This window comes from Leucopleurus acutus, assembly GCF_964270905.1.
Source record: "Leucopleurus acutus genome assembly, chromosome: 1".
NCBI lineage: Eukaryota > Metazoa > Chordata > Mammalia > Artiodactyla > Delphinidae > Leucopleurus > Leucopleurus acutus.
In genome coordinates, this window is record NC_139142.1 from 47,544,901 (window position 1) to 47,569,086 (window position 24,186).

At 38.1% G+C, this 24,186-nt stretch overlaps 1 protein-coding gene across 1 annotated transcript in view; it reads left to right on the forward strand.

The window, feature by feature from the left end:
- The window catches only part of TXNDC16 (thioredoxin domain containing 16), a gene marked incomplete at its 5' end in the record, with an annotated part of 110,487 nt that overhangs the window by 27,625 nt on the left and 58,676 nt on the right, over positions 1 to 24,186 (forward strand). The window contains 2 exons of the mRNA XM_082854061.1: positions 1,503 to 1,593; positions 5,557 to 5,707. Of these exons, the coding sequence (XP_082710187.1) occupies positions 1,503 to 1,593; positions 5,557 to 5,707 (242 nt within the window). The remainder of the gene's footprint in view (positions 1 to 1,502; positions 1,594 to 5,556; positions 5,708 to 24,186) is intronic.

The window sequence follows — 24,186 nt, forward strand, 5'->3', positions numbered from 1 at the left end:
CTGCGCTCTAGAGCCCGCGAGCCACAACTGCAGAGCCCATGTGCCACAACTACTGAAGCCCGACATGCCTAGAGCCCATGCTCCACAACAAGAGAAGCCACTGCAATGAGAAGCTTGCACACCACAAGGAAGAGTAACCCCTGCTCACGGCAACTAGAGAAAGCCCGTGCACAGCAATGAAGACCCAATGCAGCCAAAAATTAATTAATTAATTAAAAATAACTAAATTAAAAAAAGAAAAAGAATCAGAATGGCTTTGGACTTCTCAACTGCAGTCCTGGGAACTGAAGACAGTGGAGCTATGCTTTCAAAATTCTCAGGGGAAATGCTAGAATGCTACATGCCAACAACTATAGTTAGTTATGAAAGTAGAATAAAGACGCTTTGAGAGGTGTAAGGTTGCAAAATTTGTGTATTCCATATATCCTCTCCCAGGAAGGAGCTAGAGAATGGGAGCAAGGGAACAAATTAGTCAAGAAGATGTGGGTAATAGGCTAAGGACCCAACGTAAGAGTGAGAATCGGAGCATCCCCAGGGTGACAATGAAGTGAGTCCCCAGGATGAAAGTTGTGCAGCGGGTCGAGCAGCAGAGTCCACATTGGAGCAGATCAGAAGGCTCTGCAAAAATGTCTGCAACAAGAGGGAATTGATAATATAACTGATGTATTTGAAGTATTCAGAGTGTTAGACAACTGTGGAAGAATTTAGGAATAAATTAGCAAGAAATCTAAACAAAAATTTTAAAAGATACCTATAACTGTAGTGAAAAAAATTTCAAAAGGAAATAGTATTTACTGAGTCCCAACAGTGTAAATCCTGACTATTGATCTAATAAAAATTAGGACTATATTGAACACATTGAGGGCATAGAATTGTGTATATTTGTGGAGTGGGGTTTTGGAAAGGAGAGCTAATTTATCATCTTCCGTAGTGGGAAGTTGATAGAAAATACTAACACTAAAAGTAAAAAAAAAAACAGGAAATAAGAGTATAAGAAGGTCATTTAGAGACTTGGAGGTAAATACCGAAAGGAAGAGTAAAAGAGTTGAAAGTAGCTGTCCCTTGGGAGTTGGAAATGGTGGCTGAGGGTAGAGGAACTGTTCATTTTCTTAATACACGTTGTAGAATTGTCTCTTTAAACTATATATAAAAATAAGTTTGATTAAAAAAAAACTAAGCCAGAAATAGTGTACAATATTTGTATATAAAATATAACATGAAAGTTGTATGATGAATTCATATTCTCTTCCCTACTACTAGGAAGAAACTATCACAGATTTGTCATATATTCTCAAGTATAGCTCATTTTCTATTCCCTCTTAGTTCTTCTCTTACGTTAACTAGAACAGACTTTTTATAACTTCTTTAACTGCCTGTATTTTCCCAACTGGGATCCCTACAAAGGCTTTTTATTTAAACATAATAGAGCATAAAAGGGTGTACGAAAGTATTCTGAATAGAATAACTCCTCCTCTCTCCCAACTTCTTTCTCTCTTCTTCAGAGCACAGAGCAGTCATGGAAGCTGCTTTTGTGTATGGGACCACGTACCAATTTGTCTTAACCACAGAAATTGCCCTTTTGGAAAGTATTGGGTATGTATAAGAAGCATAAGTTAACAATTTTAAGTTCACTTATTTCACATTACTTATGCAGCATTTCCATTATACTCCCACAATGTGGACTTATCTGAGGGGAATCGTAACCAGATGTGAATATATAAATGAAACCTGAAATCCTCTTCATTACTATTACCTGCTGTACTAAAATGAACTTAAATATACAGAAGGGATGTTAAGGTGAACGAAGGCAGTATGCATAAGCCACAAGATATGATCCCTTGAGTGGCCACGTGTATTTTACGAATAGATCTGCCACAGTGATCAGATAGGTGATAAAATAACAGCTTTCATAACTAAGCTCCAGAGATTCTTCCTGAGAGTTCCATAAGTTACTATACCAGAAAAATCTTAAATATATTTGAGTACAGTTTTGAACAGAATGTTTTACATGTTTTTCTTGTCTAGTTTCTAGCTTACAATTTTAGGTAGAGACCTTCTTTGGACTGCTTTTGGCTGGGCAACCTAGGGTTAAAGTTTTTCTTCCGTTTAGTACATGGGGACACAGGAATAACCAGTGCATTTGAAGACTTCTAAGTTTGGCTTCAAAATGCTCTTCAGGAAAATGAATCCAAAGCAGGGCAAAATGGTGATTGTGTGACCTTTTTAAACCATGCAAGAGTTTTTTTGTTTGTTTGTTTGTTTTTGGCGGTACGCGGGCCTCTTACTGCTGTGGCCTCTCCCATTGCGGAACACAGGCTCCGGACGCGCAGGCTCAGCGGCCATGGCTCACGGGCCCAGCCGCTCCGCGGCATGTGGCATCTTCCCGGACCGGGGCACCAACCCGTGTCCCCTGCATCGGCAGGCGGACTCTCAACCACTGCGACACCAGGGAAGCCCCATGCAAGAGTTTTTAACGAGCCCTCCTGCTCACCTCTCAGAGAATAGTGACTATTTGATATACCACACACAATTAATTAAATCCCAGACATTTTACAACTTTGTAAACATGGAGGTTAGTACACAGAAAACTGATAAAGTGAAACAATTTTTTTTTTTTTTTTTTTGGGCGGGGAGTGGATAGGCAGAGAGTGAAGTGCTTGCAAAGAAAAGTTATGTTTTTATTGTTCTGTACGACATTACCCAGCATTCCTTTTTCTATCTTCTTATTGAACTGCCATTCTGCTGGTTCCCTCAGTGAGTTAAATTAAACTTTGATGCATGTTTGCTATTTGTATAAGAATTAATGTTTTTTAACAATTTGAGAATCATGCTGACGGTACACTAAAACTTTACGGTAAGTAGTCACTGAATCTCAAGATACTTACAGTGAGCAGTAGTGTAGCCAGCTACTTTGCTCCTCCCAATGTAGACGACCAATTTCCCATCTTGGAATGGGGGAACCTTGAGATTCTCAGTCCCATTATGATTCTGTGCTAGCCCCACACTTTCTCTGAGGGTTGTTTGTATTTTCTCTTGCATTACTAGCTTCTTTATTTTTCTGTTAATGAATAATTGCAAGTAACGGTGACATGCTTAAAACATAGAGGTTTGGTTATTTATTGGCAAGGTATAAGTCCTCTCATTTGTTTTACAAATATTGTTCAGCAAGACAGACTATATATTGATGTTCTTGAAGGATTTATGCTTTCCCCCATTTTAAAAATGAGAATTTAAAAATGTACAGTTATTCTGTTTGTCATAAACTTTTGAGTACATGACGTATTGGAGAAGTTTTCATTCTCATTTATTCATGGCTACAAAATGGTGAGGAGTCATATCTGGACCTGATGTGATAGGGTAGGACTGTGGATTCAGAATAATGTAGTCCTGGGACATCACTTCTGAGTGAAGTAGTTAGTGATGACTTCGAGTTGTCTCCTAATGGGGAAGAGGTGAACGTATCTTTTCTTTCATTTGTTCTTTTTATTTTTTTCTTTCCTTTGTTCATTCTTTCATTCAACAAATATTTATTGAATGCCTTCTATGTTCTAGGCACTATTCTAGTTGCTGGGGCTATAACATTGAATAATCTAGTATATTAATTGTTATATCATGTTGGGCCTGAGTATGTGAAATGTTGGTTAAGAAGGGTATATATGCTCTGTAATGGCCTATATGGGAAAAGAATCTAAAAAAGAGTGGATATATATATATGTATATATCTGATTCACTTTGCTATACACCTGAAACTAATACAACATTGTAAATCAACTACAATAATTTTTTTTAAATGGTAAAAAAATAAAAAAAGAAGGGTATATGTGATAGGTAGAACAAGAGGTAGCATGCTGTAGAGACACCAGTACTTTCTGCTACCTCCCCATATTCCCTTCTTAAAGAATCTGTGTATAGGCTAAGAAGGGTGTTACCCCTACCTCATACATATCACAGTCAGTTAAGTTGGAGGTGGCCACCTGACCTAGAGTCATCCAATCCATGGACTTACCTGAGCAGATAAGATACCTTTTTCTAGGAACTTGGAATTGGGCATGGAGAAGCTGGACTATACAGCATTTTGGCTCTCTTGCCCACAGGAATGTTTTGCTCTTGTAGAAGTAAAGCAGAGAGAGTGAGGAGGTAAAAAGTGTTGATGGCCAAATGTCCCTGAACTCTTGCTGTTCAGATCTATATACATTTATCCTGTGATCCAGTTACTTGAATTTTCCTTGTATTCTGTGAGATGCTCTTCTAAACTACCAGTAAATCCCCCTCACTCCCACCTTTTTGGTGTCTGTTACCTACAACCAAATGATCCCTGATTAAATAACTTTCCAACATTATTTTATTATTTCAGAGATTATGATAGGTAGTCCAACCTCAGCTGGGTCCTCTTGCTCTCAACACTTTCCTTTCAGCAATATGTGACTATTTACTGTTCTTCTCAAAAAGTTATATACTTTGTTTGGGTCTTGGCTATATAGTTCCTTTTGTCTGAAATACCCATTAGTCTTATCTTCTCGGAGAAGTCATTCTCTCTTACTGTTTTCAGTCTCTATGATGATCTCCCTTCCCTTCCCTTCCCTTTCTTCTCTTTCCTGACTTAAGGCAGAATTAAATATTTCTTTGTTTCTCATAGTACTTTGTATATTGTAGCACTTATGAATCATATTTTCATTTTTTTACTAAATATATGTCCTTTAGCCTAAGCCCCTCAAGGATTTGAATCATCTTATTCATCTTATTCTCTTATATTTAGCATAGGGCCTAACAGGGTAGGCATTAAGTAATCTTTGAATGATCATTTCCTTAGTCACTGAATCTATTAGAAATTACTTTGCAATTAAATTTGAAATCAGTGAATCTTGGAGCTCAGTTGAAGCATGTATCAAGAATTAAAATAATATTGTAAAAATAAAAATTTGCAGTATTTTGCCAAACTCTACTAATGCCATATGGAGATTTATAAAATGCTATTTTAATTTTGGCAAACCTTACTTACTCACTATAAGTTTATCTTTGAATTCTCATATTGAAGGGAATGCCAGAACTCAAATTATAAGCCATATTTGCTGAGTTTTGTAATATTTCAGATACAAACTCACTAACTCCCACAAAGTGTCACATGGTTTCTATCTTAAGGTATGTTTTGGCTGAAGTTTATTCAAAACAGATTTGGGTTTAAATTAAACCTAGAAAATTCGTGTTACAAAGCTTTATTTATTTAGCACAGCTATAGAAAAGCTACTATACTTTAAGATAATCTCATTGTCCTCAAGGTGACAGTCTTTTATCTAAAAAAAAAGATTGTGTAGACCCGTCTCTAATTTAGAAGCTACCATATGAAAGAATTCAGGAAAAAAAAATGTTTATACAACTCAGAAATTTCTTATATCCTCTTTTTTGCTTAGGTCCATTTTATTTTGTTATACTGTTTTAGGATTTTACCAAAACAGTAATTCAAAAGCATGGACAAAGAGATTTGTTATATCTTTCTGCATGGTAGAAGGATCACACGTTGAACTTCAAGTGGGTCTGTCCCTAATTTTTAATTTACAGCACTGAAGATATAGAATACGCACATCTCTATTTTTTTCATTGTAAACCAGTCTTGGACTTGACCCAGCAATGTAGGAGAACACTAATGGAACAGTCATTGACTACACTGAACATTCATCGTTTTATTAAAACAATGGAAGCACCTCTGCTGGTATGTGTCTTATTTAAGTATATTAGATAATTCATATATAAGATTTATTGTTTTGATTCACAGATATGCATTTTACTTAGATGAGCTATATCTATTCCCCTTGCACATATTTATTTCATTTAGGCAGATTTAGGAGTAGTACCTTATTAAAGGTAGAATAGAAGATAGACTATGTATTCATAAAATGATATTTTAATGCCTTGAAGTGTTGTTGTTTTGAAAATGCCTTGAAGTGTTGTTGTTTTGAAATCCAATATAGCACTGTAATTATAATGGCAGTTGTAATGAACTGTGGAAATATTCTGTGGTAGTTATAAAGAACTGTGACCATTCTAAGATCATGAAGATTAATTACATCATGGGTTAAGAAAAGACCTCTTTTGTGAATGTTTTGATCCCTGTTTTAAAAGTTCCTAAATGTTGGAACTATAGCATTTCCAGTGCCCCACTTTCCTTACTGTCAGCCTGGAAGAATTTTAGAGAGACTCAGTAGGTGATCAGCAGACTTTTCTCTCTGAAAGTTCGAAGGGTTGTCCTGAGCATATGTAAAACCTTCAGTAGGCCTTCTCACTCACTATGTCCTTTTTAAATAAAAATTGTGCATATGTGCCATAAATAATCCAAACAGTGCAGCAAAGTATAAAGAATAAAAATTTTAAAAGCCACCAGTTCCCATCATTCAGAAATGAACTGTTAGATGCACACCAGTCATCTCTGCATCCATATAGATACATACAGATAGAGGGATGAATGGATTAATGGACATATATTACATGAGTTACTTTATAGTAAGAAACATTATATTTAATCTTATTTGAATTTAATAGAAGAAGAAGAAACTGATGTGAAACTAGAGGAATTATGGAACTTTTGAGAAATTGTTTCTTCATCAGAGGGCTTTTTAGGAAATATTGTCTTAAGTGTTTATGAAAAACATTAAGAAATGAAAATCATTATTTAAAAAACTACATATTTGTATTTTAGCTAATATTGATTTACTCCTTGCTATGAAAGATGAGAGTACTGACTTCTTACATTTATTTCCATCTCAGCTCCTCTTATCCTCCAGATTTTAGTTTTGTGTTATTTTACATTGTAAAGTTTATAATATTTATATTGTGTTCTATAACCATAATTCCGACTTTAAAAAAAAGCCTTTCTTCCACATTTAAATAGATTCAGAGCTCACCAGTCCCAATTTTACTGGCTTCATTCCTGAGTTCTTTATTTTGGTCAGTTTTTATTTGGTTAGATTTTGGCTTCAAACAGCTAAAAAAAAAAAGCAGTATGTAAATCTTTTTTCCTTTCCTTTCCCTGGGTGATGAGAGGGGACATTTATCTTATTTCCATGGGGAGATAATCCTCTGAATTTGGTTTGATCTTCCATTTCACCACAAAGCCCAGGTCAGTTCCTTGTACAGTTCTTCACCATTTCTCTCATTTCCTTTTCTTCCAATTTTAAGATATTAAGAATTCTCAGGATTTTATCTATTCACCAGTAGACATTATCTATAAACATTAATAAAAAATGGAAACTGGGATTCAGACTTCTGGTAAACTCTGGATGCATGATCACTGCAATTATATGCATTATTTTACTTCTAAGCATGGGAAAATAGATGCAGGTTGGAGTTTTTGTGTGTGTAGTTGTGTGTGTATATTTGTATCTATTTTAAGTAGATACAAATGTGTTTAATTATTGTAGATATAAAAGCACAACTGCATCTTATAATCATGATAGGGGCATGTCATTTTAAGTCTTGACAAGCTGAGAATAAATCTTAAGCATAGGAATTTTAAGTGATTTCAATCTTAAGTCAATTAAGTGAGTTTCTGGCAGGCATGGAGTTACCCTAGATGCCTTCTTAAGATTCCCAGCAATGAAAACAGATGGGAAAATGGTACAATTATTGTGCTGTTGGCTAATACCAAGGACATTTTGGAATGCTGATGATCTTCTCTATGATCAGTTTATTCTGATAGAAAATTTGTGTCTGAATACTAGGAAGAATCTTCAAGTGCAAATACCTGATAAAATATTTTAAAATAGATAAATTATTATATAATCATTTTCCTGTAAATTTTTATTTATTTTTTGTTTGTGCATCTGAGAGAGCTCTGTCTCAGACAGATCCAAAACACTTGACTTAATTTAAGCCTATTCTTATATAGGTAATTAGAAGGATGCTATTATGGTTTGTTCAGTTAGCTCCTATTATTTCTTGCAGGCTCATGTGGCAGTGTACAATATTATATAGCAAGGTGTTGGCTCCTGACATTATTGTCTCATATCTTTTTTTTTCATTGTGGCAAAAAATGCAATTTATCCTCTTCACAATTTTTACAAATATACAGTACAGTATTGTTCACTATATGCACGTTGTTGTACAACAGATCTCTATAACTTTTCCATCTTGAATGACTGAAACTCTGTATCCATTCAGAAACAACTCCCCTATTCTCTCCTCAGCCCTGGCAACCACCATTCTACTTTCTGCTTCTGTGAGTTTGGTTACTTTAGAGACCCCTTATAAATAGAATCATGCAGTATGTCTTTTTTTTTTTTTTTTTTTTTGCGGTACGTGGGCCTCTCACTGTTGTGGCCTCTCCCGTTGCGGAGCACAGGCTCCGGACATGCAGGCCCAGCGGCCATGGCTCACGGGCCCAGCCGCTCTGCGGCATGTGTGATCTTCCCGACCGGGGCACGAACCCGTGTCCCCTGCATCGGCAGGCGGACTCTCAAGAACTGCGCCACCAGGGAAGCCCACAGTATGTCTTTTTATAATTAGCTCATTTCACTTAGCGTGATGTCCTCAAGGTTCATCCATGTTGTAGCATTTGTTAGGATTTCCTTCTTTTTTAAGACCAAATAATATTCCATTGTGTGTGTGTGTGTGTGTGTGTGTGTGTGTGTGTGTGTGTGTGTGTACAGATGTATATGTATCAATATCACATTTTACTGATCCATTCATCCATTGATGGATGTTCTAAGTTGCTTATACATCTTGACTATTGTGAATAATGCTACAATGAACATGGATGTGCAAATATCTCTTTGAGATCCTGTTTTCTTTTGGATATATACCCAGAAATAGGATTGCTGGATCATATGGTAGTTCTGTTTTTGATTTTTTGAGGAATCTCTGTACTGTTTTCCATAGTAGCTACACCACGTTACATTGCTGCCAGCAGTGTGCAAGAGTTCCATTTTTCTCTACATCCTTGCTCATACTTGTTGCTTTCTGTTGTTTTTGTTATTTTTTTTTAATATTAGCCATCCTGATGATTGAGAGGTGATATTTCATTGTTGTTCTGATTTGTGTTTCATTGATGATTAGTGATATGGAGCATCTTTTCATATGCTTTTTGGCCATTTATATATCTTCTTTGGAGAAATATCTGTGTAAGTCCTTTGCCTGTTTTTTAATTGGTTATTTTTATTATTGTTGTTAAGTTGTAGGAGTTCTTTAAATATTCTGGATATTAACCCCTTGTCTGATACATGATTTGCAATATTTTCTCCCATTTCATAGGTTACTTTTCCACTCTGTTTATTGTTCCCTTGGCTGTGCAGACATTTTTAAGTTTGATGTAGTTCCATTTGTTTGGTTTTGCTTTTGTTGCCTGTGCTTGTGGTGTCATTTTCAGGAAATCATTTCCATTCCAATGTTATGAAGATTTCCCTCTATGTTTTCTTCCAGGAGTTTTATACTTTCATTTTCTACATTTAGAGCTCTAATTCATTTTGAGTTAATTTTTGTATGTGGTGTAAGATGAGGCTTCCTCTTGATTCTTTTGCAGGTGGATATCTAGTTTTCCCAACACCATCTGTTGAAGAGACTATCCTTTCCCCATTATATAGCGTTAGTGCCCTTGTCAAAGATCAGTTGACCATATATGCAAGGGTTTATTTCTGGGCTCTCTATTTTGTTCCATTAGTCTATATGTCTGTCTTTATGCCAGTACTACACTGTTTTGGTTCCTGTAGCTTTGTAATGTGTTTTGAAATCAGGAAGTGTGAGGCCCCAGCTTTGTTCTTCTTTCTCAAGATTGTTTTGGTTATTTAAGGTCCCTTGAGATTCCATATGTATTTTAGGATGGCTTTTCTATTTCTGCAAAAAATGCCATTGGGATTTTGAGAGGGATTGAATTGAATCTCTAGATGACTGGGTAGTATGGGTAGTATTTTAATAATGTTATATCCAATCCAAGAACATGAACATGAATGGGATGTCCTTCCATTTATTTTTGTCTTCTTTTCTTTCTTTCAGCAATGTTTTGTAGTTTTCAATGTATGTCTTTCACTTCCTTGGTTAAGCTTATTCCTAAGTATTTAATTCTTTTTGATGCTCTTATAAATGGGATTATTTTCTTAGTTTTCTTTTCATATTGTTCATTGTTAGTGTAAGAAACACAACTGATTTTTTTTTTTTTTTTTTTTTTTTTGCGGTACGCGGGCCTCTCACTGCTGTGGCCTCTCCCGTTGCGGAGCACAGGCTCCGGATGCGCAGGCTCAGCGGCCATGGCTCACGGGCCCAGCCGCTCCGCGGCATGTGGGATCTTACCAGATCATGGCACGAACCCATGTCCCCTGCATCAACAGGCGGACTGTCAACCACTGCGCCACCAGGGAAGCCCCACAACTGATTTTTGAGGGTTGATTTTTTATCCTGCAACTTTGCTGAATTTATTCATTAGTTCTAATAGTATTTTTGTGGAATCTTTAGGGTTTTCTACATATAAGGCCATGTCATCTGTGAACAGAGATAATTTTATTTCTACCTTTCCAATTCAAATGCTTATTTCTTTTTCTTGCCTAGTTGCTCTGGGTAGGACTTCCAGTACTATGTTGAATAGAAGTGGCAAAGAGTGGACATCCTTGCCTTGTTCCTGATCTTAGAGGAAAAACATTCAGTTTTTCACCATTGAGTATGTTAGCTGTATGCTTTTCATATATCACATTTATTATGTTGAGGTTCTCTTCCTAGTTTTTTAATGTTTTTATCATGAAAGAGTGTTGAATTATGTCAAATGCTTTTTCTGCATCAATTGAGATGATTATGTGATTTTGACCATTGTTGTGATAATGAGGTGTGTTACATTTATTGATTTTCATATTTTTATTACATGTGTACATAATTATTTTACTGTGGTAAAAATATAATATCAAAATAGGGCAAAGATGCTACATACACCCACATAGAAAATTAGCTATTGATGGAAAATGTTTACATTTGAATAGCAATCAAAACTAAAATTAGTTTTTTCCTCTATTTTCAATTTCTTTAAGAGGTTTCTTTTTTTTTTTTGAATTTTCTTTTATTTATTTTTTTATACAGCATGTACTTATTAGTCATCCATTTTATACACATCGGTGTATACATGTCAATCCCAATCTCTCAATTCATCACACCACTACCACCACCAACCCCGCCCCCCGCCGTTTTCCCCTGTTGGTGTCCATAAGTTTGTTCTCTACATCCGTGTCTCTATTTCTGCCTTGCAAACCAGTGCATCTGTACCATTTTTCTAGGTTCCACATATATGTGTTAACATACGATATTTGTTTTTCTCTTTCTGACTTACTTCACTCTGTATGACAGTCTGTAGGTCCATCCACGTCTCTACAAATGACCCAATTTCATTCCTTTTTATGGCTGAGTAATATTCCATTCTATATATGTACCACATCTTCTTTATCCATTTGTCTATCAATGGACATTTAGGTTGCTTTCATGACCTGGCTATTGTAAATAATGCTGCAATGAACATTGGGGTGCATGTGTCTTTTTGAATTATGGTTTTCTCTGGGTATATGCCCAGTAGTGGGATTGCTGGGTCATATGGTAATTCTATTTGTAGTTTTTAAAGGAACCTCCATACTGTTCTCCATAGTGGCTGTATCAATTTACATTCCCACCAACAGTGCAAGAGGGTTCCCTTTTCACCACACCCCCTCCAGCATTTGTCGTTTGTAGATATTCTGATGATGCGCATTCTAACTGGTGTGAGGTGATACCTCATTGTAGTTTTGATTTGCATTTCTCTAATAATTAGTGACGTTGAGCAGCTTTTCATGTGCTTCTTGGCCATCTGTATGTCCTCTTTGGAGAAACATCTATTTAGGTCTTCTGCCCATTTTTGGATTGGTTTTTTTTTTTTTTTAAATATTGCGCTGCATGAGCTGTTTATATATTTTGGAGATTAATCCTTTGTCCACTGATTCTCTTGCAAATATTTTTTCCCATTTTGAGGGTTGTCTTTTCGTCTTGTTTGTAGTTTTCTTTGCTTTGCAAAAGCTTTTAAATTTCATTAGGTCCCATTTGTTTATTTTTGTTTTTATTTCCATTACTCTAGGAGGTGGATCAAAGAAGATCTTGCTGTGATTTATGTCAAAGAATGTTCCTCCTATGTTTTCCTCTAAAAGTTTTATAGTGTCCGGTCTTACATTTACATCTCTAATCTATTTTGAGTTTATTTTTGTGTATGGTGTTATGGAGTGTTCTAATTTCATTCTTTTTCATGTAGCTGTCCAGTTTTCCCAGCACCACTTATTGAAGAGGCTGTCTTTTCTCCATTGTATATCCTTGCCTCCTTTGTCATAGATTAGTTGACCGTAGGAGCATGGGTTTATCTTTGGGCTTTCTATCCTGTTCCATTGATCTATATTTCTGTTTTTGTGTCACTTCCATATTACGTTTAATACTGTAGCTTTGTTGTATAGTCTGAAGTCAGGGAGTCTGATTCCTCCAGCTCTGTTTTTTTCCCTCAAGACTGCTTTGGCTATTCGGGGTCTTTTGTGTCTCCATACAAATTTTAAGATTGTTTGTTTTAGTTCTGTAAAAAAAGGCCATTGGTAATTTGATAGGGATTGCATTGAATCTGTAGATTGCTTTGGGTAGTATAGTCATTTTCTCAATACTGATTCTTCCAATCCAAGAATATGGTATATCTCTCCATCTGTTGGTATCATCTTTAATTTCTTTCAACAGTGTCTTATAGTTTTCTACATACAGGTCTTTTGTCTCCTTAGATAGGTTTATTCCTAGGTATTTTATTCTTTTTGTTGCAATAGTAAATGGGAGTGTTTCCTTAATTTCTCTTTCAGATTTTTCATTAGTGTATAGGAATGCCAGAGATTTCTGTGCATTAATTTTGTATCCTGCAACTCTACCAAATTCATTGATTAGCTCTAGTAGTTTTCTGGTGGCATCTTTAGGAATCTCTATGTATATGATTCTCTATGTATAGTATCATGTCATCTGCAAACACTGACAGTTTTACTTCTTCTTTTACAATTTATATTCCTTTTATTTCTTTTTCTTCTCTGATTGCTGTGGCTAGGACTTCCAAAACTATGTTGAATAATAGTGGCAAGAGTGGACATCCTTGTCTTGTTCCTGATCTTAGAGGGAATGCTTTCAGTTTTTCACCATTGAGAATTATGTTTGCTGTGGGTTTGTCATATATGGCCTTCATTATGTTGAGGTCGGTTCCCTCTATGCCCACTTTCTGGAGAATTTTTATGATAAATGGGTGTTGAATTTTGTCAAAGGCTTTTTCTGCATCTATTGAGATGATCATATGGTTTTTATTCTTCAATTTGTTAATATAGTGTATCACATTGATTGGTTTGCCTATATTGAAGAATCCTTGCATCCCTGGGGTAAATCCCACTTGATCATGGTGTATGATCCTTTTAATGTGTTGTTGGATTCTGTTTACTAGTATTTCATTGAGGATTTTTGCATCTATATTCATCAGTGATATTGGTCTGTAATTTTCATTTTTGGTAGTATCTTTGGTTTTCATATCAGGGTGATGGTGGCCTCGTAGAATGAGTTTGGGAGTGTTCCTTCCTCTGCAGTTTTTTGGAAGAGTTTGAGAAAGATGGGTGTTAGCTCTTCTCTAAATGTTTGATAGAATTCGCCTGTGAAACCATCTGGTCCTGGGCTTTTGTTTGTTGGAAGATTTTTAATCACAGTTTCAATTTCATTACTTGTGATTGGTCTGTTCATATTTTCTATTTCTTCCTTGTTCAATCTTGGAAGGTTATACCTTTCTAAGAATTTGTCCATTTCTTCCAGGTTGTCCATTTTGTTGGCATATAGTTGCTTGTAGTAGTCTCTTAGGATGCTTTGTATTTCTGCAGTGTCTGTTGTAACTTCTCTTTTTTCATTTCCAGTTTTATTGATTTGAGTCCTCTCCCTCTTTTTCTTGATGAGTCTGGCTAATGGTTTATCAATGTTGTTTATCTTCTCAAAGAACCAGCTTTTAGTTTTATTGATCTTTGCTATTGTTTTCTTTGTTTCTATTTCATTTATTTCTGCTCTGATCTTTACGATTTCCTTCCTTCTGCTAACTTTGGGTTTTGTTTGTTCTTCTTCCTCTAGCTCCTTTAGGTATAAGGATAGATTGTTTATGTGAGATTTTTCTTGTTTCTTGAGGTAGGTTTGTATAGCTATAAACTTCCCTTAGAACTGTTTTTGCTGCATCCCATAGGTTTTGGATTGTCATGTTTTCATTATCATTTTTCTGTAGGTATTTTTTGATTTCCTCTTTGATTTCTTCAGTGATCTCTTGGATATTTAGTAACGTATTGTTTAGCCTCCATGTGTTTGTGTTTTTTACGTTTTCTTCCCTGTAATTGATTTCTAATCTCATAGTGTTGTGGTCAGAAAAGATGCTTGATATGATTTCAATTTTCTTAAATTTACTGAGGCTTGATTTGTGACCCATATGTGATCTGTCCTGGTGAATGTTCCATGCACACTCGAGAATAAAGTGTAATCTGCTGTTTTTGGATGGAATTTCCTATATATATCAATTAAATCTATCTGGTCTATTGTGTCATTTAAAGCTTGTGTTTCCTTATTAATTTTCTGTTTGGATGATCTGTCCATTGGTGTAAGTCAGGTGTTAAAGTCCCCCACTATTATTGTGTTACTGTCGATTTCCTCTTTTATAGCTGTTAGCAATTGCCTTATGCATTGAGGTGCTCCTATGTTGGGTGCATATATATTTACAATTGTTTTTTTTTTTTTTTTAACATCTTTATTGGAGTATAATTGCTTTACAATGGTATGTTAGTTTCAGCTTCACAACAAAATGAATCAGTTATATATATACATATATTCCCATATCTCTTCCCGCTTGCATCTCCCTCCCTCCCACCCTCCCTATCCCACCCCTCCAGGCAGTCACAAAGCACCGAGCTGATCTCCCTGTGCTATGCGGCTGCTTCCCACTAGCTATCTGCCTTACGTTTGGTAGTGTATATATGTCCATGCCTCTTTATCGCTTTGTCACCGTTTACCCTTCCCCCTCCCCATAGCCTCAAGTCCATTCTCTAGTAAGTCTGTGTCTTTATTCCTGTTTCACCCCTAGGTTTTTCATGACATTTTTTTTTAAAATTCCATATATATGTGTTAGCATATGGTATTTGTCTCTCTCTTTCTGACTTACTTCACTTTGTATGACAGACTCTAGGTCTATCCACCTCATTACAAATAGCTCAATTTCGTCTCTTTTTATGGCTGAGTAATATTCCATTGTATATATGTGCCACATCTTCTTTATCCATTCATCCGATGATGGACACTTAGGTTGTTTCCATCTCTGGGCTATTGTAAATAGAGCTGCAATGAACATTTTGGTACATGACTCTTTTTGAATTATGGTTTTCTCAGGGTATATGCCCAGTAGTGGGATTGCTGGGTCATATGGTAGTTCTATTTGTAGCTTTTTAAGGAACCTCCATACTGTTCTCCACAGTGGCTGTATCAATTTACATTCCCACCAACAGTGTAAGAGGGTTCCCTTTTCTCCACACCCTCTCCAGCATTTATTGTTTCTAGATTTTTTGATGATGGCCATTCTGACTGGTGTGAGATGATATCTCATTGTAGTTTTGATTTGCATTTCTCTAATGATTAGTGATGTTGAGCATTCTTTCATGTGTTTGTTGGCACTCTGTATATCTTCTTTGGAGAAATGTCTATTTAGGTCTTCTGCCCATTTTTGGATTGGGTTGTTTGTTTTTCTGTTATTAAGCTGCATGAGCTGCTTATAAATTTTGGAGATTAATCCTTTGTCAGTTGCTTCATTTGCAAATATTTTCTCCCATTCTGAGGGTTGTCGTTTGGTCTTCTTTATGGTTTCCTTTGCTGCACAAAAGCTTTTAAGTTTCATTAGGTCCCATTTGTTTACTTTTGTTTTTATTTCCATTTCTCTAGGAGGTGGGTCAAAAAGGATCTTGCTGTGATTTATGTCATAAAGTGTTCTGCCTATGTTTTCCTCTAAGAGTTTGATAGTTTCTGGCCTTACATTTAGGTCTTTAATCCATTTTGAGCTTATTTTTGTGTATGGTGTTAGGGAGTGATCTAATCTCATACTTTTACATGTACCTGTCCAGTTTTCCCAGCACCACTTATTGAAGAGGCTGTCCTTTCTCCACTGTACATTTCTGCCTCCTTTGTCAAAGATAAGGTGACCATATGTGCATGGGTTTATCTCTGGGCTTTCTATCCTGTTCCATTGATCTATCTTTCTGTTTTTGTGCCAGTACCATACCGTCTTGATAACTGTAGCTTTGTAGTATAGTCTGAAGTCAGGGAGCCTGATTCCTCCAGTTCCTTCTTTCGTTCTCAAGATTGCTTTGGCTATTCGGGGTCTTTTGTGTTTCCATACAAATTGCAAAATTTTTTGTTGTAGTTCTGTGAAAAATGCCAGTGGTAGTTTGATAGGGATTGCATTGAATCTATAGATTGCTTTGGGTAGTAGAGTCATTTTCACAATGTTGATTCTTCCAATCCAAGAACATGGTATATCTCTCCATCTATTTGTATCATCTTTAATTTCTTTCATCAGTGTCTTATAATTTTCTGCAAACAGATCTTTTGTCTCCTTAGGTAGGTTTATTCCTAGATATTTTATTCTTTTTGTTGCAATGGTAAATGGGAGTGTTTTCTTGATTTCACTTTCAGATTTTTCATCATTAGTATATAGGAATGCCAGAGATTTCTGTGCATTAATTTTGTATCCTGCCACTTTACCAAATTCATTGATTAGCTCTAGTAGTTTTCTGGTAGCATCTTTAGGGTTCTCTATGTATAGGATCATGTCATCTGCAAACAGTGACAGCTTTACTTCTTCTTTTCCGATTTGGATTCCTTTTATTTCCTTTTCTTCTCTGATTGCTGTGGCTAAAACTTCCAAAACTATGTTGAATAAGAGTGGTGAGAGTGGGCAACCTTGTCTTGTTCCTGATCTTAGTGGAAATGCTTTCAGTTTTTCACCATTGAGGATGATGTTTGCTGTGGGCTTGTCATATATGGCCTTTATTATGTTGAGGAAAGTTCCCTCTATGCCTACTTTCTGCAGGGTTTTTATCATAAATGGGTGTTGAATTTTGTCAAAAGCTTTCTCTGCATCTATTGAGATGATCATATGGTTTTTCTCCTTCAGTTTGTTAATATGGTTTATCACATTGATAGATTTGCGTATGTTGAAGAATCCTTGCATTCCTGGAATAAACCCCACTTGATCATGGTGTATGATCCTTTTAATGTGCTGTTGGATTCTGTTTGCTAGTATTTTGTTGAGGATTTTTGCATCTATGTTCATCAGTGATATTGGCCTGTAGTTTTCTTTCTTTGTGACATCCTTGTCTGGTTTTGGTATCAAGGTGATGGTGGCCTCGTAGAAGGAGTTTGGGAGTGTTCCTCCCTCTGCTATATTTTGGAAGAGTTTGAGAAGGATAGGTGTTAGCTCTTCTCTAAATGTTTGATAGAATTCGCCTGTGAAGCCATCTGGTCCTGGGCTTTTCTTTGTTGGAAGATTTTTAATCACAGTTTCAATTTCAGTGCTTGTGATTGGTCTGTTCATATTTTCTATTTCTTCCTGATTCAGTCTTGGCAGGTTGTGCCTTTCTAAGAATTTGTGCATTTCTTCCAGATTGTCCATTTTATTGGCATAGAGTTGCTTGTAGTAATCTCTCATGATCTCTTTTATTTCTGCAGTGTCAGTTGTAACCTCTCCTTTTTCATTTCTAATTCTATTGATTTGAGTCTTCTCCCTTTTTTTCTTGATGAGTCTGGCTAGTGGTTTATCTATTTTGTTTATCTTCTCAAAGAACCAGCTTTTAGTTTTATTGATCTTTGCTATTGTTTCCTTCATTTCTTTTTCATTTATTTCTGATCTGATTTTTATGATTTCTTTCCTTCTGCTAGCTTTGGGGTTTTTTTGTTCTTCTTTCTCTAATTGCTTGAGGTGCAAGGTTAGGTTGTTTATTCGAGATGTTTCCTGCTTCTTAAGGTGGGCTTGTATTGCTATAAACTTCCCCCTTAGAACTGCTTTTGCTGCATCCCACAGGTTTTGGGTCGTTGTGTCTCCATTGTCATTTGTTTCTAGGTATTTTTTGATTTCCTCTTTGATTTCTTCAGTGATCACTTCATTATTAAGTAGTGTATTGTTTAGCCTCCATGTGTTTGTATTTTTTACAGATCTTTTCCTGTAATTGATATCTAGTCTCATGGCGTTGTGGTCAGAAAAGATACTTGATACAATTTCAGTTTTCTTAAATTTACCAAGGCTTGATTTGTGACCCAAGATATGATCTATCCTGGAGAATGTTCCATGAGCACTTGAGAAAAATGTGTATTCTGTTGTTTTTGGATGGAATGTCCTATAAATATCAATTAACTCCATCTCATTTAATGTATCATTTAAAGCTTGTGTTTCCTTATTTATTTTCATTTTGGATGATCTGTCCATTGGTGAAAGTGGGGTGTTAAAGTCCCCTACTATGAATGTGTTACTGTCGATTTCCCCTTTTATGGTTGTCAGTATTTGCCTTATGTATTGAGGTGCACCTATGTTGGGTGCATAAATATTTACAATTGTTATATCATCCTCTTGGATCGATCCCTTGATCATTATGTAGTGTCCTTCTTTGTCTCTTCTAATAGTCTTTGTTTTAAAGTCTATTTTGTCTGATATGAGAATTGCTACTCCAGCTTTCTTTTGGTTTCCATTTGCATGAAATACCTTTTTGCATCCCCTTACTTTCAGTCTGTATGTGTCTCTAGGTCTGAAGTGGGTCTCTTGTAGACAGCAAATATATGGGTCTTGTTTTTGTATCCATTCAGCCAATCTGTGTCTTTTGGTGGGAGCATTTAGTCCGTTTACATTTAAGGTAATTATCGATATGTGTGTTCCTATTCCCATTTTCTTGTTTTGAGTTCGTTATTGTAGGTCCTTTCCTTCTTTTGTGTTTCTTGCCTAGAGAAGTTCCTTTAGCAGTTGTTGTAGAGCTGGTTTGGTGGTGCTGAACTCTCTCAGCTTTTGCTTGTCTGTAAAGGTTTTAATTTCTTCATCAAATCTGAATGAGATCCTTGCTGGGTAGAGTAATCTTGGTTGCAGGTTTTTCTCCTTCAACACTTTCAATATGTCCTGCCACTCCCTTCTGGCTTGCAGAGTTTCTGCTGAAAGATCAGCTGTTAACCTTATGGGGATTCCCTTGTGTGTTATTTGTTGGTTTTCCCTTGCTGCTTTTAATATGTTTTCTTTGTATTTAATTTTTGACAGTTTGATTAATATGTGTCTTGGCGTATTTCTCCTTGGATTTGTCCTGTATGGGACTCTCTGTGCTTCCTGGACTTGATTAACTATTTCCTTTCCCATATTAGGGAAGTTTTCAACTATAATCTCTTCAAATATTTTCTCAGTCCTTTTCTTTTTCTCTTCTTCTTCTGGTACCCCTATAATTCGAATGTTGGTGTGTTTAATGTTGTCCCAGAGGTCTCTGAGACTGTCCTCAGTTCTTTTCATTCTTTTTTCTTTATTCTGCTCTGCAGTAGTTATTTCCACTATTTTATCTTCCAGGTCACTTATCCTTTCTTCTGCCTCAGTTATTCTGCTATTGATCCCATCTAGAGTACTTTTAATTTCATTTATTGTGTTGTTCATCGTTGCTTGTTTCATCTTTAGTTCTTCTAGGTCCTTGTTAACTGATTCTTGCAATTTGTCCATTCTATTGTCCATTCTGTCTCCAAGATTTCGGATCAACCTTACTATCATTATTCTGAATTCTTTTTCAGGTAGACTGCCTATTTCCTCTTCATTTGTTAGGTCTGGTGGGTTTTTATCTTGCTCCTTCATCTGCTGTGTGTTTTTCTGTCTTTTCATTTTGCTTATCTTACTGTGTTTGGGGTCTCCTTTTTTGCAGGCTGAAGGTTCGTAGTTCCTGTTGTTTTTTGTGTCTGTCCCCAGTGGCTAAGGTTGGTTCAGTGGGTTGTGTAGGCTTCCTGGTGGATGGTACTAGTGCCTGTGTTCTGGTGGATGAGGCTGGATCTTGTCTTTCTGGTGGGCAGGTCCACGTCTGGTGGTGTGTTTTGGGGTGTCTGTAGACTTATTATGATTTTGGGCAGCCTCTCTGCTAATGGCTGGGGTTGTGTTCCTGTCTTGCTAGTTGTTTGGCATAGGATGTCCAGCACTGTAGCTTGCTGGTCGTTGAGTGAAGCTGGGTGCTGGCGTTGAGATGGAGATCTCTCGGAGATCTTTGCTGTTTGATATTATGTGGAGCTGGGAGGTCTCTTGTGGACCAGTGTCCTGAAGTTGGCTCTCCCACCTCAGAAGCACAGCACTGACTCCTGGCTGGAGCACCAAGAGCCTTTCATCCACAGGGCTCCTTAATTTGGGATGATTCGTTGTCTATTCAGGTATTCCACAGATGCAGGGTATATCAAGTTGATTGTGGAGCTTTAATCCGCTGCTTCTGAGGCTGCTGGGAGAGATTTCCCTTTCTCTTCTTTGTTCTCACAGTTGCCAGGGGCTCAGCTTTGGATTTGGCCCCGCCTGTGCGTGTAGGTCGTCGGAGGGCGTCTGTTCTTTGGTCAGACAGGACGGGGTTAAAGGAGCCGCTGATTCGGAGGCTCTGGCTCACCCAGGCCGGGGGGGTAGGGAGGGTCACGGAGTGCCGGGCGGGCCTGCGGCGGCAGAGGCTGGCGTGACGTTGCAGCCTGAGGCGCGCCGTGCGTTCTCCCGGGGGAGCCGTCCCTGGATCCCGGGACCCTGCCAGTGGCAGGCTGCACAGGCTCCCCGGAAGGGCGTGTGGCTAGTGACCTGTGTTCGCACACAGGCCTCCTGGCGGCGGCAGCAGCGGCCTTAGCGTCCCATGTCCGTCTCTGGGCTCCGCACTCTTAGCCGCGGCTCGCGCCCGTCCCTGGAGCTCTCTCAAGCAGCGTTCTTAATCCCCTCTCCTCGTGCACCAGGTAACAAAGAGGGACGTAAAAGTCTCTTGCCTCTTCGGCAGGTCCAGACCCCTCCCCGGACTCTCTCCCGGCCAGCCGCGGCGCACCAACGCCCTGCAGGCTGTGTTTACGCCGCCAACCTCAGTCCTGTCCCGGCGCTACGACAAAAGCCGGAGCCTCAGCTCCCAGTCCCGCCCGCCCCAGCGGGCGAGCAGACAAGCCTCTCGGCTGGTGAGTGCCGGTCGGCCCGATCCTTTGCGCTGGAATCTGTCCGCTTTGCCCTCCGCACCCCTGTTGCTGTGCTCTCCTCCGCGGCTCCCAAGCTCCCCCACTCCGCCTCCCGAAGTCTCCGCCCGCGAAGGGGCTCCTAGTGTGTGGACACTTTTCCTCCTTCACAGCTCTCTCCCGCTGGTGCAGGACCCGTCCGTATCCTTTTGTCTCTGTTTAGTTTTTTCTTTTGCCCTAACCAGGTACGTGGGGGGTTCCTTGCCTTTTGGGAGGTCTGAGGTCTTCTGCCAGCGTTCAGTAGGTGCTCCGTAGGAGTTGTTCCACGCGTAGATGTATTTCTGGTGTATCTGTGGAGAGGAAGGTCTATTTACAATTGTTATATCTTCTTCTTGGATTGATCCCTTGATCATTATATAGTGTTCTTCTTTGTCTCTTGTAACATTCTTTATTTTAAAGTCTATTTTATCTGATATGAGTATTGCTACTCCAGCTTTCTTTCGATTACCATTTGCGTGGAATATCTTTTTCCATCACCTCACTTTCAATCTGAATTTGTCCCTAGGTCTGACGTGGGTCTGTTGTAGACAGCATAAATATGGGTCTTGTTTTTGTGTCCATTCAGCAATCCTGTGTCTTTTGGTTGGAGCATTTAATCCCTTCACGTTTAAAGTAATTATTGATATGTATGTTCCTATGACCATTTCCTTAATTGTTTTGGGTTTGTTTTTGTAGGTCCTTTTCTTCTCTTGTGTTTCCCACTTAGAGAAGTTCCTTTAGCATTTGTTGTAGAGCTGGTTTGGTGGTGCTGAATTCTCTTAGCTTTTGCTTGTCTGTAAAGCTTTTGATTTCTCCATTGAATCTGAATGAGATCCTTGCCAGGTAGAGTAATCTTGGCTCTACGTTCTTCCCTTTCATCACTTTAAGTATATCGTTCCACTCCCTTCTGGCTTGTAGGGTTTCTGCTGAGAAATCAGTTGTTAACCTTATGGGAGTTCCCTTGTATGGTATTTGTCATTTTTCCCTTGTTGCTTTCTATAATTTTTCTTTGTCTTTAATTTTTGCCAATTTGATTCCTATGTGTCGCGTCGTGTTTCTCCTTGGGTTTATCCGGTATGGGACTCTCTGCACTTCCTGGACTTGGGTGGTTATTTCCTTTCCCATGTTAGGGAAATTTTTGAATATAATCCCTTCAAATATTTTCTCGGGTCCTTTCTCTCTCTCTTCCCCTTCTGGGACCTCTGTAATGTGAATGTTGTTGCATTTAATGTTTTCCCAGAAGTCTCTTAGCCTGTCTTCATTTCTTTTTATTCTTTTTTTTTTATTCTGTTCAGCAGCAGTGAATTCCACCATTTTGTCTTCCAGGTCACTTATCCTTTCTTCTGCCTCATTTATTCTGCTATTGATTGCTTCTAGTGTATTTTTCATTTCACTTATTGTGTTGTTCATCTCTGTTTGTTTGTTCTTTAATTCTTCTAGGTCTTTTTTAAACATTTCTTGGATCTTCTCGATCTTTGCCTCCATTCTTTTTCCGAGGTCCTGGATCATCTTCACTATCATTCTGAATTCTTTTTCTGAAAGGTTGACTATATCCACTTCATTTAGTTGTTTTCCTGGGGTTTTATCTTGTTCCTTCATCTGGTACATAGCCCTCTGCCTTTTCATCTTGTCTATCTGTCTGTGAATGTGGTTTTTGTTCCACAGGCTGCAGGATTGTAGTTCTTCTTGCTTCTGCTGTCTGCCCTCTGGTGGATGAGGCTATCTAAGAGGCTTGCGCAAGTTTCCTGATGGGAGGGACTGGTGGTGGGTAGAGCTGGCTGTTGCTCTGGTGGGCAGAGCTCAGTAAAACTTAATCCACTTGTCTGCTGATGGGTGGGGCTGGGTTCCCTCCTTGTTGGTTGTTTGGCCTGAGGCGACCCAACTCTGGAGGCTCCCCGGGCTCTTTGCGGGGGCTAATGGCGGACTCTGGGAGTTCTCATGCCAAGGAGTAATTCCCAGAACTTCTGCTGCCAGTGTCCTTGTCCTCATGGTGAGACACAGCCACCCCCACCTCTGCAAGAGACCCTCCAACACTAGCAGGTAGATCTTATTCAGTCTCCTATGGGGTCACTGCTCCTTTCCCTGGGTCCTGATGCACACACTAGTTTGTGTGTGCCCACCAAGAGTAGAGTCTCTGTTTCCCCCAGTCCTGTCAAAGTCCTGCAATCAAATCCTGTTAGCCTTCAAAGTCTGATTCTCTAGGAATTCCTCCTTTCGTTGCTGGACCCCCAGATTGGGAAGCCTGACGTAGGGCTCAGAACCTTCACTCCAGTGGGTGGCCTTCTGTGGTATAAGTGTTCTCCAGTTTGTGAGTCACCCACGCAGCAGTTATGGGATTTGATCTTATTGTGTTTGCGCCCCTCCAGCCGTCTCATTGTGGCTTCTCCTTTGTCTTTGGGCGTGGGGTATCTTTTTTGGTGAGTTCCAGTGTCTTCCTGTCGATGATTGTTCAGCAGTTAGTTGTGATTCTGGTGTTCTTGCAAGAGGGAGTGAGAGCACGTCCTTCTACTCCGCCATCTTGAACCAATCCTGATTTTCATATGTTGAATCATCCCTGCATCCCAGGAATCAGTCCCTCTTGGTCATGGTGTTTAATCCTTTTAAAGTTTTGTTGAATTCATTTTATTAGTATTTTATTGAGGATATTTGCATGAGTTTTCATCAGGGATATTGGTCTGTAGTTTTCTTTTCTTATAGTATCTTTGTCTGGTTTTGGTATGAGAAAAATGTTGGCCTCATACAATAAGTTTGAAAGTGTTCCCTCTTTATTTTTTTGGAAGAGTTTGAGAAGGATTGGCATTAATTCTTTTGAAATGTGTGATAGAATTCTACAGTGAAGTCATCTCTGCCTGCACTTTACTATGTTAGGAGATTTTTGATTGCTGATTCAGTCTCTCCTTACTAGTTATATGTTCAGAGTTTCTATTTCTTCTTTATTCAGTCTTTTTTTTGGCCATGCTGTGT